We start from the raw sequence: 17,126 nt of genomic DNA on the forward strand, positions 1-17,126 counted from the left end.
GGTGACATGAGTAGGGTCATGCAGGCTGGGTCAGAGCTTGCCAGGTGAGCGAGGGCATGCAGAAGGGGTGCATGTCAGGAAGGGAATGGTGGGCCAAGGAACAGAGGAGACACGGACCCCAGGGCTGAGTGGGGCCACACTGAGGAATTTCCATATATTCCCTTGGCAATAGGGAGATGTAAGAGCCTTGCAAGCCGGAAGGTGGGTCCCACCTCCTCCTCAGAAAGGCTGATGACAGGGGCAGAGACTGGTGGAGGGCAAGCTGTCGGCAGGCTGGGACAGGCCCAAACCTGGCAGTGGTGCAGGGGAGCCGAAAGTGTCCTAAGTTCAGAGGCATCATGGAAGCCCAAGGATGGAGAGGAGAGAGAAGGCGCAGTGCCCGCCTCCTGCCCTGGCCGTGGGCTGTTCTCTTCCTCCTCGCCCTCCTCCCCTGCCCGCCCCTTCCTCCCAAGGTTCCTCCACCCTCTGTCTCTTGCTCTCTCCCTGTCGTGGTCTCCACTTCTTTCTTCCCTGTCCTCCAGCCCCATTACAACATTCTTTATCTTTCCATTGTTCTGCTTGTCCACAACACACTGCCCCAAAAGTTAGTGGCTCCAAACAGCAGTTTATTAGTGTTACATGTCAGGACTCTGGGTCAGGAATGCGGGCAGAGTCCAGCACGGACGGCTCCTCTCTGCTCTGCCGTCTGGGGCCTCGGCGGGCGCATGCACACCTCTCCACTCCATGTGGCCTCCCACCTGCAGACTTCTCACACAGCTCAGGCTATGAGCCGGTACTCCTGAAGACCAGGCTCGGCCCTGCCAGCCACTTGCTTCTGCCACGTTCTGTTGGTGAAAGAAGTCACAGGCCAGATTCCAGGGGAGGGCCACAGACCCCGTGTCTCAGAGGGGCGGAAGAATTCACCCCAGTCCTTTGAGAGCAAGGGTGCTTTTAGTATCTGTGTTCTTACTTGGAAAGGATTTAGGATGCTCCTTCATTCCCAGAGCCCCTGAGTTCTAACTGCATCTCGCAAGCGTACACCACACTGCCCAGGCATGGTGCCCACACGGTTGGGCCCAGGCGTGCATGGGGACATGCAGTACCTCTCCGAATGCTCTCAGGACACAGTCCTGTCCTCTCCGCTTGGCCTAGAGCAGCACTTCCCAAAATGTGTACCTCGGAACCCCTGGTCCATGGGATGGAAATAGTTGTAATACATAAAAAGGGAGTTCCGTGCCAAGTAAGTACAGATTAAATTAAACAGGTGTGTTTACTGCCCAGAGGGGAATGGGGTAAATATAAATGCCCAAACACGTTGGATTCTAGTACATCCCGCACCGTCAGAGCCAGGAGTGGGGGCGGGCCTGGGTACTCTCTGTGTGTGGTCCTTGGGGATTCGGCCCCTGGCCAGCCATGCCCTCCAGAGTACACTGCCCACCCACAGCCCTGCTGCCACCCACTGGCCACCCAGGCGATGGTGGAATGGGCAGGGCTGTGGTGCTGTCTGTGAGCTCCCCTGCACATCTGGGGGTTGACACTTGGAGGTAACTTGGGGTTTCAAATGCTGCTCTGATTTATGCCTGTGACCGTTGTCTGGGGTTGTGCCAAGCCTCAGCAGCATCTCGGGTACCTGACCCTCTGCAGGGACTGGTTTGACAACATGGCCACTAAGAACTCGCAGAATGAATTCCATGTACCCACCCCCACCCCTAGCACACTCACTTCCTGCTGAGCCTCATGCATGCAGGCCGCTCACCTCAGCTGCCCGGTGTCCTTCAGGCCTTGAGCCTAGTGCCACCTCCTCAACTGACCGTCTGCTGTCACTCAGACACCTCACTACCCACCTCCCCTATCATGGTTGCTCATCTTGTTTGTTTATTATTTTAAATATATATATTTATAATTTTTTTATTGAGATAACATTTGGTTTATAACATTCTATGAATTTCAGGTGTACATCATTATATTTTGAATTCTGTATAGGCTGCATCATGTTCACCACCAAAAGTCTAGTTGCCATCTGTCACCGTACACATGTGCCCCTTTACCCCTTTTGCCCTCCCTCCACCCCCTTCCCCTCTGGTAACCATCAGTCTCATCTCGTTTCCGTGTTTATTTGTTTATCTTCTACATATGAGTGAAGTCATACAGTATTATCTTTCTCCATCTGACTTATTTCACTTAACATAATACCGTCCAGGTCCATCCATGCTGTCACAAATGGCATGATTTTGTCCTTTTTAATGGCTGAGTAGTATTCCATTGTATATATACCACATCTTCATCCAGTCATCAGTCGATGGGCACTTAGGTTGCTTCCAAGTCTTGGCTATTGTGAATAGTGCTGCAATGAACATTCGTCTTCTTTCTTTTTTTTTTCTTTTTTTGAGGAAGATTAGCCCTGAGCTAATATCTGCTACCAATCCTCCTCTTTTTGCTGAGGAATACTGGCCCTGAGCTAACATCTGTGCCCATCTTCCTCTACTTTATATGTGGGACGCCTACCGCAACATGGCTTGCCAAGTGGTGCCATGTCCGCACCTGGGACCCGAACTGGTGAACCCCGGGCCACCAAAGTGGAACGTGCAAACTTAACCGTTGTGCCACCGGGCCGGCCCCACATCTTATTTCTTGATAGCACCTGTGATTATCCTAAACTATCCTTCAAAAGCTTTGCATTTCCTGCCCAGCTCCCCACAACAATGCTGCAGGAGTCAGGCCTCACCTGTCCTGCTCCCCGAGATTCCCCTGTGCCTGGTGTCTGTGGCTGGGTGGCCGCAGGCCTGGTGAGCGGAGCCAGGGTTCCCTCACATGTGGCTGAGGAGAGAGCCCTTCACTGCTAATGGGGCTTTTGAGTGACGCCTCTTCTCTCTCTTGAAACATTACAAATGGACAGATGGCTCCTGCTGCAAGGCCAAGAGCATGTGGCTGCTCTAACTGCACTGTGAGCTCAGTGTCAGAGAATTTTCTAGCAGCCAGAGTCAGGCCCGGGTTGGGAGGAGAGGCAGTAAGTTCCCCGTCCGTAGAAGCATGTCAGCGGCAGTGTCACATATCTCCAACTCTGAAAGCATTGGATGTTATTTAGACGAGGCAGACGCTGGTCTGGGGCTCCCAGTGGTGATAACCAGCTGGTGACCACGCTCTCGAGAGTGGCTGCTGCACCCGGCTCCTTGCTATCCTCCGTGTTCCCTGCCCTCCCATCAGCTGAGAGCATCTGATTGATTAGCCTCGAGCTGCGGTGCCAGGGCCTTGGTGCCCCCTCCCTCCTAGGAGGGTGTTTCATCCATTAATTTAGCCAACAGTTAGCAAGCCCCTGCCCAGAGCAGCTGGTGGATGAGAAGTGTGGGCAGGGTGGTGAGTGCTGGGGGAGACCTGGAGCCCCCTGACCACTCTGATGGGGCGGGGGGAGCAAGGTGAGCCCCCTCTGCCCAAGGTGCCCCGAAAGTGGCTGGTGGCTGGACCCCACAGGTGTGTGAGGTTAGCATCGTAACAGGAAGCTCACCACGTGGATGAGGCTTGGGGATGAGGCTATAGTGTAACCATGTTCGCCACAGCCAGGAAGAGGGAAACACAGAGCAGGAGAGGCATGTCAGCTGTGAGGGAGCCAACCAGTGTCCACTGGGTAACTGACTTGGGGTCCAGTTGAGGCAGACCAGGAAGGCAGGGCCCCGAGACCAGGAAGTGTAACAGGGGCCACTATGAGGTTCAGAAAAATGGGTAGCAGTGGTCAGTAGGGAGCAGCCAGCCAGACCCTAGGGTTTTGGTTGCTCGTCAGCACCGTCGGTGACCAGAGGCTCAGACCCTCCCGACAGCTCTGCCCTGCAGGCACAGAGGCCTCGTCTGGCTGTGGGGCAGCAGCCTGGGAACAAACCAGAGCCGGTCAGTGGATGGCAAATAGGACATTGAAGGGGCTTACTCTTGTCCTATGAAAAGTGGCCCGGGGACCAGGAGATGTCGAGTGTGGACAAGGGCTGAGCAAGGAGTAGGGCAGGGCGAGCCAGCATTGTGCCCACCCCCGCAAGGCTGGCTTTGGCCTAGCTTTCCTCATTTGACTCTCACACGGCCCAGGCAGCTAGTGTTAGCCCCACACAAGGATGGGAGACCAACTCAGCAGGGGACATCACCTGCACAAGGGGACAGACAGGAGGACAGCTTGAGCAGGAGGAGTCCTCCTGTTGGGTGTCAGGGCCCAGGGGTGGGCCTGGGCCAGGCTAGGTGGGTGCCTCCGGATGTTCCCTTCACAAGCATGGGGCTTACAAGGGACGAGGACATCACAGGAGCTAAATGATGCCCTTATTCTCAGTAGCTCATGTTGGTCATGCGGCCACCTAGGGCCAGGCTTGTGTCCGTCTATCGACCCTAGGATCTAGTGTGACCTCTGAGGGATGCAGAGAGGGGGCGTCATCCTCCCGTTTTAGAGCAGCAGAGTGACCACTCTCGCCTCGCTCCCTCCCTGGGCCTTTGGATGGGCCTTTGCCACCCACCCTCCTCTGACTGAGCTCCCAGCAGGTCCATGTGCCTTCTCCCCCACTCCCTCTGTCACAACGCTCACGATAGCAACAGCAATTTTTGTGGGTTTTATTTTTGTAATTGTCAAAATTAAACTTTTTATTTGAAAAAACTTTAACTAAAAACTTGCAGGCATTTTTCAGTAAACTCCCACAGACCCTTCCCCTAGATTTGCGCATTGTGAGCACCTGCCTGCGTTTATACTGTGAGACCCTTGGAGGCCAGACCCTCTGCCCTGGATCCTTCGGCCATTGTTGCCCCAGAGCCGGCCTTCCTTCCTGAGCTGCTGCTGTGAGCGGGACGTGGATGGCGATGCCCTTTACAGCAGCCCACACTTCTCCCCAGTCCCTCCCTTCTCCTGTAACCTGGCCCATCTCTGCCTCTGTCCCCCAGGACATGTGGCTGCTGAAGAGTCAAGGCTCCTCGTTTCGGGGAGATCCCTCGGTGTGGGTTTGCCTGCCGCTGTGGGATGGTCTGACGGCGTCTTTCTCCCTGTGAGACTGCACTCCCACAGCTTCCCCCGGGTCCCTGCACCTGCCACACCTCAGTTCTCCAAGCCTCCCATCCTCTCTCTCCAAAAATAATGCCCACCCCCTGCCACCTTGCCTGAGCAAAGTCCCTCTCTGCTTCCAGCCCGCCGGGGTCACCTTGGTCAGCGTCCATTCCAGCCCCAATGACCAGATGCTATGGGCGCTCGACAGCAGGTGGAATGTGCACGTCCGAACTGGAATCACCGAGGAGATGCCAGTGGGGACCGACTGGGAGCATGTGCCAGGTAGAAAGGAGCCAGCACATCGTGGCCATCCCCCTGCACGGCCTGGCTGGGCGCTGTGATCACAGAGGCACCCTGTCTGCCTGCCGAGCAGCCTGTCCTCCACGCAGCAGCCATGGCTTTCCCACTGGGGCTCTTTGTATCTGCTGCTCTCCTAGGCAACTGACAAGTGCGTGTCTAAGCGTTCCTCGTTTGAGGGACCCTGGACTGTAGAGCTCAGCCAGCCCGTGTCCTCGGGGTCTATGGGATGATCGTTTCCAGACTGCCTGGATCCTCCTGTTCTTTGGCCTTGGGCTCTCGGCTGGGCCTGCCAATGGGGCATCTTTTCCCTCAGCTCCCACTCCAAGTACAGTAGGGCACTGTCCCCGCGGGGCGCTCTGGTTGACAACACACTGTCAGTAGAGAGCAGGCTTGCGGGGAGGGGTGGTCTGTCCTGTCCGCAGCCGGGATTTGAGGACAGATGGATGCCCTGTTTGCCTGCAGGGTTGCAGGCCTGCCAGCTGGCACTGAGCACCAGGACTGTGTGGGCCCGCTGCCCCAACGGTGATCTCGCACGACGGTATGGCGTCACTGACAAAAACCCTGCTGGAGACTACTGGAAGAAAATTCCCGGACATGTGACGTGTGTCACAGGCAGGTGCCAGGGTTCTGAGGGGGTTGAGGCTGCAGGTTGTCCTTGGGATTCTCAGGGCTCCTGTGGGTGAGGTAAAGGGGCTGTCACAAGAGGCTGTCCCCACTGGGCCCCCTCGCCCAAATGAGAGCTGAGGGCAGGCCCCTCCCTGGAGGAGCCATCCCAGGGTCACACCCGAGGGCGGGGTCCCAGCACCTGGACGGGGCCAGGGTCTCCCAGGAAGAAGACAGGGCGCTGGGGAGCCCATTTAAAGCAGAAGAGGCTGAGGCACAGGTTGGGGGTGGCATGTCCAGGGCCCCCCAGCTAGAAGGTGCCTGTCTAGATGTGGGCCCAGGCTCCTGACTCCATCTGTGCCCCTCCCTGGGCTGAGTGATTCACAAGTGTGTGGCTGGCTCTTGTCCCTGCAGTGACCTCGTCAGACGAGCTGTGGGCAGTGGGCCCCCCTGGCTACCTCCTCCAGCGGCTGACAAGGACTTTCAGCCACTCGCACAGTGCCCAGAGCGGCCACGCCACCTCCCCCCACCCTGAGGACCTGGAGGACGAGTGGGAGGTCATCTGAAGGAGCTCTTAGGGCGACTCGCTCAGGAAGGAGGAAGCTGAGACTCGTGTGGTGGACACAGTCGGTTTCTGAGTCACTCATTCTTAGACACGCCTCATCAACTCTTGTCCAGACACGTCTGGCCAGGTCGGACACCCACACTTGCTTTCATCCATATTTGTTTCCATCTCGTTCCAGAACCCACAGCCTCAGCCGAGGGATCCGTCGCTGTAGCGGCAGTGCCTCTGAGCTCTCGCGAGGTCGTCTCCGAGTGGGCCGTGGCTGCTGCCAGTTGCATGCACTAGTCAGCCCTGTGCTGCGCTCGCGCTCTCATCGCTGACCCCTGCAGGTCCTGTTGTGGGCAGGACGAATCAGAGCCAGCTCGGGGACATGCCTGTGAGCCCCTGCAGGCAGCCCTGTTAGTAGCCCCTGGGCTAAACAGAGCCGGAGGTCATTGCTCTCCAGCCACTGAAGGTGTTCCTGTGACGGCTTTGTCTCCATCACACGTCCCTCCACCTCCTCTCTGAGACGCAAGTTCCAGCACACATTCCACGCTAGACACCCCAGATGAGAAACCGAGGCTGTTTGAAAGGTGGGGTGCTGGGCTGTGCCAGGACGGAGAACACACACGCAGACGACACACAGGCCACGCCGCGCCCTCCCTGCCCACTCACAGGCCAGGGCCTGCTGGCTGCACACATCAGCCCAAACAATACACGCCAGTGAATGGAAGGCTCTGGAAGCACACGCATGTCCAAGGCAGGGATGGCACGGGGAGGCAGTTGGACGTGGGCAGGGGAAGCTTAGCCCTAGTAGCTAACTAACCGAGATGCGTCTTGGGAGTGATATTGAACTAATGCTGCTGGCGGACGTCAGAAAAACCAGAAGCATCCTCAGAGGATGAATCTACTAATTATTGCCTTTTTTGTTTGTTGTAATACAAACCTGCATAAGATACCTCATTTGAAATCAAATCTTACCAATTTAGAAGAGAAGTGTATTTTCCAAAACCAGTGGAAGGCCTTTCATTCCTTCCCATGGTTCATCCTGAGCCTGCACTGTCTTCAGCTACAGCTTTTCAGGAAGGGTGGGCAGCCCCCTGTGTGTCCTCGACGTGCAGGGCAGTCATGGGACCTGCGGCTGGCTCCAAGTGGGAGCCCGGCACTGTCAGCAGGGTGTTTGGGTTGACACCCCCAGAAGGTTGAACCTGGTGCCTGCAGTGGTCAGTTGCTGTGGCCACGTCAGCCGTCGGTCCTTGGGGTCAGCCTGCAGTGCCCACTCTCCTTGCTGGCATCTGAGCTATAGGAGTGGGCAGCCCAGCCCGCATCCAGCCCTGAGCCCGCCCCACCCTCCTGGAGGCAGCAGGAGGCGGGACTGCAGCCCCGCGGCTTTTTTTAGCCTCCTTTGGCCCCGGGTCATCCCTGGAGGCCTCTTTTCTACTGAGTGAGTGTCTGGGAGCCCTGGGGCCACAGGTGAAGACCAATAAAATATGTTCTCTGACAGGACCCAGCCAGCCATGAAGATGGAGGTTTTCCGGGTGTAAATGAGGACGAGATGCTGAAATCCCAGATCTTACTTCACACTTCACTTTTATAGAATCTTCTTTTTAAATGTTTGGTGGCAGCAGAGGCCGCCCCAGGCTGGCTGCAGCTCCTCTTCCGCGTCTGGTGTGCCTTGTCCAGCTCCTCTCGGTGGAACGCTCTCCTAATCCCATGGGACTTCAGTGCAATTCAACCCAAGTCTCGTTTGCTACTTTTCAACGACTTGTAGCTTCAGTGCTTTGTAGTTTTCTTTCTGGTTTTAATTTTCAGTTGTGCTTTGAGACAGTGCAATAAACTAGACTTTTCCAAACCTAGTCGAGTCTGATGTTTGACCGTGAGAAGGTGCCCTTGGGGGGCCCTGGTGGAGGCTGACGTGCCCACCGGTGGCAGGAAAAACTGCTGACGCTGTTTGCCAGCCCAGCCCACCGCCAGGATAGAGCAGGGGCCATGACTTATGACCTGCTCGGTGTGCAAATACGCACCAGCTTGCCCAGGGTGGCTGTCCTGGGGGAATGACGGTCACTCCAGAGGTAGACGGACCCCCAGTAGCCCAAGGAAGGACACGGAACGTGAGGCCCTGAGGGCAGGCTGTGGAGGGCTCAGCGCCTGAGTCCACGTCTCCATCCGAGAACAACGCCCAGAAGAGCGCTGCTGAGCCCGCGGGAAGAGGCTGCGTTTGTCACGGCAGCAGGACCTGCCACGTGCCACGAAGCGACCTGAACAAGAGACATCGGACTCATGTCAAGAAGTGGCCCAGCTTTAGAGAAGACATCAAAGGAAAGTTGAGTCAAGGAACACATGTTCGACATTCCTGATGGAAGGCTCAGTACAGGGTATAGACACCCGTCCTTTCTAAAGGAATTTATGGGTTTAACTCAGTTTGTCAAAATCCCCACTGGGAATTTCTTGTTGGGGGGAGGCAGGGAGGAATTCACAAAATAATGTCCATGCCATGAACGCCCCCTTGACTGTGCCGGATGTGCTCCCAGGGTCTCACATGAAGAGCTTCACCTCCTCATTAGGGCCTCTCACGGTGAATACCCTGAGCCCCAGTGAGACTCAGAGAAGTTAAGTAACTTGCTCAAGGTCGCACAGGGAGTACCAGGATTGAAACCCAGCTCTTTGGAGCTTCAGACCTATGCTGTTTGATGCCACCTCACTGTCCTGGGAAGAAGAAACAGGTAAGAACTGCCAAAGAGTGATGGCAGGCCAGCAAAGGAAGTGTGGCATGGGTAGAAGGGCCAGTGACATCAGCCAGCCCAACAAGGCCCACAGGGAGGTAGCATGAAGGCGGCATCGCAGACGAGGGGACGGGAGGGTGACTTCACAACTGACGTGGAGGACTGCCTGGCTGTTTGGGCAAAATCAATATTAAATGGATTAAAGATCTTAACCTGGGGGAGAACAGTATGATTTCTGGACGGTAAGGGCTTGCTGAACTCAAAAGTGGTAAGAAAAGTCACCGAGGAAAGTAAGTGTATGGATTTGATTTCTCCAAAATGTAAAAATACTGTAAATTAAAAACCCCATGTAAAATTAAAAGAGGTAATAATTGCAACAAATACGACACTGATGGTGAATCTACACCTTAGAACATGTGCACACCAGGAGGAGGGACACCTGAGACACACGTATAGACAGCGGAGATGAAAGGGCACCCCGCAGTGAATGCCCAGCACCCAGGGCAGAGTGCTGACGCAGCAAGTTGGGGGAGCCCCGTTGGCACAGCCCTTCTGGGAAAGCCAATGGCAGCCCATCAGCAGCCTTAAAGCCTTCAGACCCATGAGCTCCACTTCTGGAGGCCTGTCCTCAAGAACAAATCCTAAACTGGGGGAAACCTTGTTTATAATTGTGAAACACTAAACACAACTGCCATCTGGGGACACTCCTCTGATGAAACAGTATGCAGCTGTTAAAAAGCATGTGTGCCCTGCGAGGAAGCGCGCTGTGGGCCGTCCGTTGCGTCGTCGTATTGTGTCAGTGGGGAAGTTCCTGGGTGTGGTAATGATGGTGTGGTTTGGTGAGATCACATATATACATGTACATGAGAGAGAAGGGAGAGGACGGCAATGTAAACATAGTCACTGTACTCCTCTCTTTTGGAGGGTTTGAAACTTTCCCTAATTCCAGGGGGCACAGGAGGAGCAGGAACCAGTTCCCTACACAAGCAGCTGGTCGCAGTGGTTGCCTGTAGTACATACCTTTTTGTATCTTTTGAATTTTGAGCCATGTAAATGTACTATTTATTCCAAAAATAAATAAAATTCACATTTTAAAAACTCAGTCCTAATATTAATTCTTTACGGTATCAACACTAGCTAAATCAAAATAAACACCGAAGACTTCTTAAAAACCATATTTACAAAGTGTTTTACAACGTAGAAAAATGCTAACACTACAGTAAGTTTAAAAATACTAAATTGTGTAAGTGATTTGACTTCATGTATGTTAGAAATGTGAATAGGAAAAAATTTTAATATACGTATGTGCAGAGAAAAAACAGGAGGAAAACACAGCAAAATGCTGGCAGTGGTTGTCTGGGTGGCAGGGTGACGGCAGGTAGCTGGCCCCCTCATTTGGGAGCCACACATGGGGGTGGGCAGGATGGTCAGGGTGTCCGTGGCGGGGGCCTGCCCACCTGCCCTGGCTTTCCCTGCACAGTCTGAGGGTTCTCTGATGACCATGAATTCTGTAGACAGAAATTCTTTTAAAAATCATTGAAGACAGAAATCTGTTTCATCTCTATCTTGACTGAGGTGGTGGTTACATGTGTGTAGACATTTGTCATAACTCCTCAAACTACACAGTTAAAGCCTGTGCATTTATTGTATGTCAGTTATGCCTCAACTTTCAAATGTCGCAGGCCCAAACCAGCCCCCTTGGGGCAGGGCTCCATGGGAAGTGCTCGCTCGGAGCAGAGGCTCAGTATTGCACAGGCTTCCCGCTTCCAGGAAGCATCCTTGTTCTGAGCGTGATTTGGGGTTACTTAGAAAACTGCTCCCTGTACAGTATTTTGAAGTTGGTAAAGAAATCGCGAGGACAGGGAAAATCAGCAAGGAAACCGAGGTACCACTGGGATGAGGTTAGCACGCAAGGAGGCCAGTGAGGCTGGCACAGGGTCATGTCACCACAGCTAGAGAGGGGCAGAGTGGGGGCCTTGCTCCCCTACCCTCAGGGCCAACTTCCCCAAGCCACCCTGATGGCATGTGCTGTCCTATAGTGTCCCTCTCAGGCTCCAGGCACTAGGTCACAATACCCTGGGGAGGAGTGGCCCAGCCCTGACTGTCCCCAACAGGCATCAAGGCTACAGAGATTCTGGCTCTGGAGCTCTAACAGGTTAGGGTTCACTGAGCCCCTGGGTGGGCATGGCAGGGGGGGCGGGCAGCACTGGCCACAGTCAGGTTTTCCTTAGAAACAGATTGGTGGAATGAATGAACTGAACAAATGAACCAACACACTTCACCCCGGAAAAAAGTGGGCCTTCCTCTGGGCAGAACAGCTGCCTTTGAGAAGCCATCGAGGCCACTGGCCAAGAGCCCAGAGTTGAGTCGCTTGCTGTCTGCAGAGGGATGGGGATGCCTAGGCTGGGTGTGGCTGGCTCTGGCCCTCCCCAGTTCTCCATGCTCATTGGCAGGGTGACGATGGTGACGGGGCTGCCCCACATCCTCACTGCCCTTCCTGGGGCTGGAGGGCCCAGGGGATGATAAGACAAACTTGGGGGCCCACCCTCCCTCTGGCTGGCAGCGGCTGCCAGATAACAGAGGATCAGCTTAGCCACCCTGCATGGGTTGTGTGTCTCCTCTGCCTCACTGAATCTTGGGGAGCCCTCAGCCAGGCATCCTCAGACTCAGTGGGAGTTGTGCCAAGAATCAGGCCCTGCTCTGCTGCCATAGGGCTGACGCTGGCCTCGGCTTCCTCAGCCTTCCCTGCAGCTCCACACTGTGAACTCCATTACCCTCCCTCACCCTGTCCCACCCAGCCACAGCGAGGACATCAGGGGCTAATGCCCCAGCTGTCCCCCTCCTGCATTCCCACCCCTCCAAGGCACAGGGGCCAAGGGGGCCTCCAGATGGGCCCCAAAGTCACCCAGTGAATGATGCAATAGTCCCTACAGCTTCAGCTCAGTTCCACTGAGAGCAGCTTCCTAGTCACCCCCGAAACCAACCACCCACTTGGCCCCGGCCCTTCCCCTGAACTCTTGCTCAGGCTGGACCCTCTTGCTGGGGTGCCCAGAATTCCTCCTGCTTGTCTGACAAGAGGTTATTTGGGCTCCCCCTTCCAGAGCCTCCCAGGGAGCCCCAAGGCAGGGCAGCTCCCCGACCTCTGCATCACCCCATCTCAAGTCCAGGGGGCTCAAAGGTGCTTCTGTCACCAGTGGGGCAGCTGTAGGTCTAGACGGGAAGTGAAGGGGGCCCTGGTGCCAGGAGGGCTGACCCCACAGGGAGGACAGAGCTGGGGCAGGGGAGACACGAGGGGGACCACATGCCCAGGTCCCCCATTAGGTGCCCAGGCTTTCCAGGCAGAAGCTGCTGGGGCATCTGGGCCCCAGGGGTTCCCCAACGCCCCCCCAGCCCAACCCCCAGGACCACGCTAGTTTCCACTTTTCATCTCCTCCAAAGGAGATGTACCTTCTCCCCACAATGGCATCCTTGGTATGAGAACCCGGGGGCTCCTGATGCCCCAGGTTTTGAGCTAGGAGAGATGTTAGTATCCACTGCCCCCAAGTGGATAAGGTTCAGACAGGCTATTAATTGGCCCAGGACACACAGGAGAAAAGCAGAGCCCTCACTCCTGCCTGGAATCTAGAATTGGTCACTGGGCACCCCTCTTCTCCCCTCCTCCCCACCGGGGCTGTGTGCCCACCCACCTCACACTCCCCAGAAACAGGGGTCACATCCTTTTCAGGGCAGGTATGGAGTTAAGAGATGGTCCAAAACCCCTTCAAAACAGGCAGGAACACTGAAGTCCAAGGTCACCCCACAAGTGGGTAGCAGGTGAAGGCCAGAACCAGGCCCCCCAGGCAAGACCCTCCTGCTGCCCAGCCCCTGCACTCCCCTCCCTCCTATGGCCCACCACCCTGGACTATGGCTAAAGCCTTTTTGGCCCCCAGGCATGCTCCCCTCAGAGACACTAGGGGCAAGGTGGGCAGCAGGTGCACCCAGCCAGGCTAGTCACTCTTCATCAGGCAGACCTTTAGCCCTCTGCTCCTGGCAGGACATCGTGGCCCTGCTCCCTGTGCCTGCGAGGGTTGAATTTCACGGCCCTGCAGAATTCCGGGGCGGGGCAGCCTGGCAGTCCTCCCAAGGCTCCTCAGGGCAGGGACCCAGCTTTTCAGCCAGCCTTCCCTTGTCTTGAAGGGTCGTGGTGCATCATTAACAAGTCTCCGTCTTCAGAACCTTCCTGCTGAAACCAGCTCTCCTGGCTGGGGCAAGGGGCTCGCCTATGGGGTGATGCAGCTGCTCTATCACCCACAGGCACCACCTAACACCCACCGGGGGCTGGGCCAGGGCACACGTGGGAACCCACTCCTGGGGCTGGACAGAGGGCAGGCCTGGAGGAAGGTACATCTATCCCCACCTGAGGAGCGGGTCGGGGTGGGGACCAGGGGCCTGAGGCAGCAGCAACTGCAATGGCACAGGTGAGAGAACAGGAGCCGCAGACCAGACCCGGCTAATCGAGAGGGAAGAGCAAAAGGGGCGACAGATACAAGTGCAGACTAGCTTTGGTGGGGGGAGTCACAGTGATACCTAAGGAGGGGTGGGTGGCCAGTTTGCAGTGGGGGAGGTTGGGGGCGGATGAGAAGGCACAGCCTGGGTCAGGCCACCTCACTCCAGCACAGCAGGCCTTCCTGCTCTCCTAGGCCCTCAGGATCGAGTCCAAACCCAGCAGGGCAGTTGACACGGCCCCACACGCTGACTGCACACAGGATCCTCCTAGAACCTCACAGGGAGCGTTCTCTTGGCCTCCAAGCCTTTGCACATGCCGTCCCTCTGCTTGAACTCGACAGTCCACACCCCCGTGGCGGCCCAACTCCTTCTGCTTAGCTGTCACTTCCTCGGGGACACCTTCCCGGAAGCTTTAGAGTAAGGTGGGAGGCGGTCGTCACTCCCCTCAAGGGCTGGGCAGCGAGCTGGGGGCACGGCCTGGCTCTCAGGAGTCGGATGACTGTCAAGCCCGCTCGGCGCAGGGAGGTGGGGCGCTGAGCGCAGCCGGGCCCAGAAAACCTGCAGCGTGGGGCCCACCTGCCCGCCCTGGCGCAGCCCCCAATGCAGGCGACAGACGAGGCAGATTCCGCCGTGCAGAAATCAATATATGTAAAGTGCCGGGTACAACGCTCTGAAAAATAGTATTCTCCAAAAATCCAGCGCCCAGGGTGTCCCCGCGGTCTAGCCCTTGCCCGTGAGGTCCAGTGGCTGCAGGAAGGGCGGCAGCGGCAGCTCGTCCAGGGCCTCGGGGAAGCGGCCGGGAGAGATGGCGGTGACCAGCACCTGCATGGCGCGCGCGAAGAGCGAGGGTGGCGCCAGGCCCGCCAGCCACTGGAACTTGTCCTCGCCCAGCAGCCGCTGCCAGCGCGGCCGGTCGCCCAGCAGCTCGCGGCGGGCCGGGCCGGCGGCGCCCGCGGGCGTGTACAGCGCCAGCAGGTCGAGCAGCAGCAGGCGGCGCTGGCGCGGCTCCGAGGGCGCCCCGGCGGCGGCGGGGGTGGTGGCGGGGGTGGCCCCGGTGTCGCGGCCCAGCTGGCGCAGCAGCAGCTCGAGCGGCGTGAGGCCGCCGCCGTCGCGCAGGCCGGGCGAGGCGCCGTGGCCGAGCAGCAGGAAGAGGCACTCGGGGCGCGCCAGCTCGCAGGCCACGTGCAGCGACGTGCCGCCGCCCTCCACGCGGCTGCAGCCGCGCCGGTCCAGCACGCGCGCGCGCTCCTCGGCCGGGAAGTCGCGCACGGTGCGCAGGATGCGGCGCAGGATGCCCACGCGGTTGTAGCGCACGGCCAGCGCCACGTGCGGCCCCGGCGCCGCGCAGCAGCGGAAGCCGGCGCTGGGCGGCGCGAGCGCGCGCCGCGGGAACGTGGCCAGCAGGTAGTGCGCGTACGCCTGGTGGTCGTGCACGAGCGCGTAGAGCAGCGCCTCGGACGGCGAGTAGGCGGCGGCGCGCCCGCGCTCGTCCCAGTGGAAGGCCTCGCTGGCGCGCATGTCCTCGAGCAGCCACACGGGCAGCAGGTCCCGCACGGCCTGGTAGAAGGCGAACGACGACTTGCGGCACTGCTTCTGCGCCCGCGAGCGCGCCGCGCCCGCGCCCTCGGACCCGCCGTCCGCGCCGCCCCCGGGCCGCCGCGCGTCCCACGGCATGCTGGCCGACCACCTGCGGGCGGAGGGGATCCCAGTGAGGCCTCGGCCCCGCCCCTTGCCGGGCTCAACCTGGGAAACGGAGGCCCGGAGAGGGGACTGCCGTCACCCCCACCCAACCCCACCCGCCTGGGATGGTCGTACCTACCTCCAGCCTCCAGCCTCCAGCCTCCAGCCTCCCAGTGGCCCTTCCAGTCACTGCTCACAGCTCACTTCTCTCCCAGGCCCTGAAACACCTCCCATATCCTTGATCTAGCTGCACCTGATCTCCTTCCCTGAAACTGTCTTGTTCTCTAACACCTCTGCCCTCACAGCTCCACCTACCGTCAAGGCCACACTGAAACCCCACCTCCCACCCACTCCAGCCGAGGGACTACATGAGGCAGGTATATGGAACCCCAAATAAAGAAGAGGCCAGGGAGGCACGTAGGAAAGCTCTACCCCCCATCTCAAGCCAAGCCAAATCGTCTCTGTAGCCCAACTCCCTGTTCCCAGCGCCACCTAACCTTGACCATGTCCTCTGACCCCCGACCACGGGTGGGGTCCCTAGAGCCTCCCCCCAGGCTGGGCAGGGGCAGAGCTCCAGACTCAGACCTACCTGGTTCCTGCACCGCGATCACCTGGTTCTGCAGATACGGGTGTATCACTTTCCTTCTCTGTGCCTGGGCTTCCTCATCTGTAAGAAAAGGCAGGGGGTGCAAGCTGTGAGCCCCAGCAGGGCGAGTTTGGAGTGGGGCTCTAGCCTTCCAGCCATACATGGCGTTTGCTGGAAGTCAGCACCCCTAGCTGGGAGGAGGCAGGAGTCAACCTAGAGACTGGTGTGTACACTTTACAGTCTGCAGATCCCCTCAGGTCTGCTCCCTCTCTTGATCTTCCCAACTATTAGATGAAGCAGGTCATCCCATTTTTCAGCAAGGGACAAGCTTGTCCAAGGTCAGTCAGCAAGTCATGGTAGGGCCAGGCCCAGGACCCGGATCTCCTGCCTCCTGTTTGGGGCTCGTTCCAGATGTGGGTGGATCCCCAACCCACAGGGAGCCCAGCTGAGCCCTGACCTTGCCCTCTGAGCCCCCAGCCCCTACCTGAGCCCTGGCCTCTGACCCCTGGCCCGGGCCCAAGCTCCCCACAGCGTTCTCTCAAGGGTAAGCACTTGGTCACAAGAGGCCTAGGTCAGCGGACAGGCTGCGTCCACACACGCTGGTAACTAAGTTAGAGAGATGGGTGCGGCGGGGGTGGGCTGCAGCCACAGCGCCCTTTTGCGGGGCACCATGGCTGGAGCCAACCCGCACGCCTGGGCCTCCGCGCCCCAGCTGTACCCTGTGTGGACACCCGTGGGGCACCGGGCGGGTTACGTAAAGTTGGGACGCCCCACGTCACTGGGCAGCAAGTCACAGCCGCGACTCAGTGAATGGGGGTTGGACCACCGAGGGCAGGGCCGCGCGCCCGGGGCCGCCCGCCAGCTCCCCGCTCCTCTCCCGGCGGCACAGCGGGACCTCGGGCGGCCGCGGGTCACGGGAGGCGAGGCCCGGGTGTCTGCCGGCCGGTGGCCGGCGCAGCGACGGCTGCACCTGCCTGTGCGGGCGCCCAGGGGGCCCGAGGGGGGCGGCGGCCGGGGGGTCAGCGCCCGGGGCGGGGCCTGCGCGCGGAGCGGTCCGAGCCGGGAGGACTCACCGTGGGGGGCGGCGCGGCCGCGGGCCTGGTGTCCCCGCCCCCGCTGCGGGCCGGAGCGCGCGCCGTGCCCCGCGGGTAGGCGCGCAGGCGAAGGTCCCAAGGCGGACGGACGGGAGGGAGTCGCTGCCGCCCGCGCCCGCCGCAGCCGCGC

General features: G+C 58.4%; 2 protein-coding genes across 7 annotated transcripts in view; one reads left to right on the forward strand and one right to left on the reverse strand.

Moving 5' to 3' along the window:
• The window catches only part of TECPR2 (tectonin beta-propeller repeat containing 2), a 101,149-nt gene extending 90,018 nt beyond the window's left edge, over positions 1-11,131 (forward strand). For 3 of the 5 annotated variants that reach the window (XM_046647146.1, XM_046647148.1, XM_046647147.1), the window contains 3 exons: positions 5,122-5,263; positions 5,744-5,893; positions 6,299-11,131. In XM_046647146.1, the coding sequence (XP_046503102.1) occupies positions 5,122-5,263; positions 5,744-5,893; positions 6,299-6,450 (444 nt within the window). In that variant the 3' untranslated portion in view covers positions 6,451-11,131. The remainder of the gene's footprint in view (positions 1-5,121; positions 5,264-5,743; positions 5,894-6,298) is intronic. The other 2 variants (XR_006886290.1, XR_006886291.1) reach the window with 2 other exon arrangements.
• Positions 11,132-14,262: 3,131 nt separating this feature from the next.
• ANKRD9 (ankyrin repeat domain 9) lies at positions 14,263-17,126 on the reverse strand. 2 transcript variants are annotated; one of them, XM_046647151.1, is made up of 3 exons: positions 16,976-17,126; positions 15,906-15,983; positions 14,263-15,323 (listed from the first exon to the last, which is right to left on the reverse strand). In XM_046647151.1, exon 3 carries the CDS (start codon positions 15,308-15,310, stop codon positions 14,357-14,359), a length of 954 nt encoding a protein of 317 aa, XP_046503107.1. In that variant the 5' UTR covers positions 15,311-15,323; positions 15,906-15,983; positions 16,976-17,126; the 3' UTR covers positions 14,263-14,356. The 2 variants fall into 2 exon arrangements, with proteins under 2 accessions (XP_046503107.1, XP_046503108.1); XM_046647152.1 differs by lacking the exon at positions 16,976-17,126 and adding an exon at positions 16,387-16,825.

Source organism: Equus quagga, chromosome 20 (assembly GCF_021613505.1).
Source record: "Equus quagga isolate Etosha38 chromosome 20, UCLA_HA_Equagga_1.0, whole genome shotgun sequence".
Taxonomy (NCBI): Eukaryota; Metazoa; Chordata; class Mammalia; order Perissodactyla; family Equidae; genus Equus; species Equus quagga.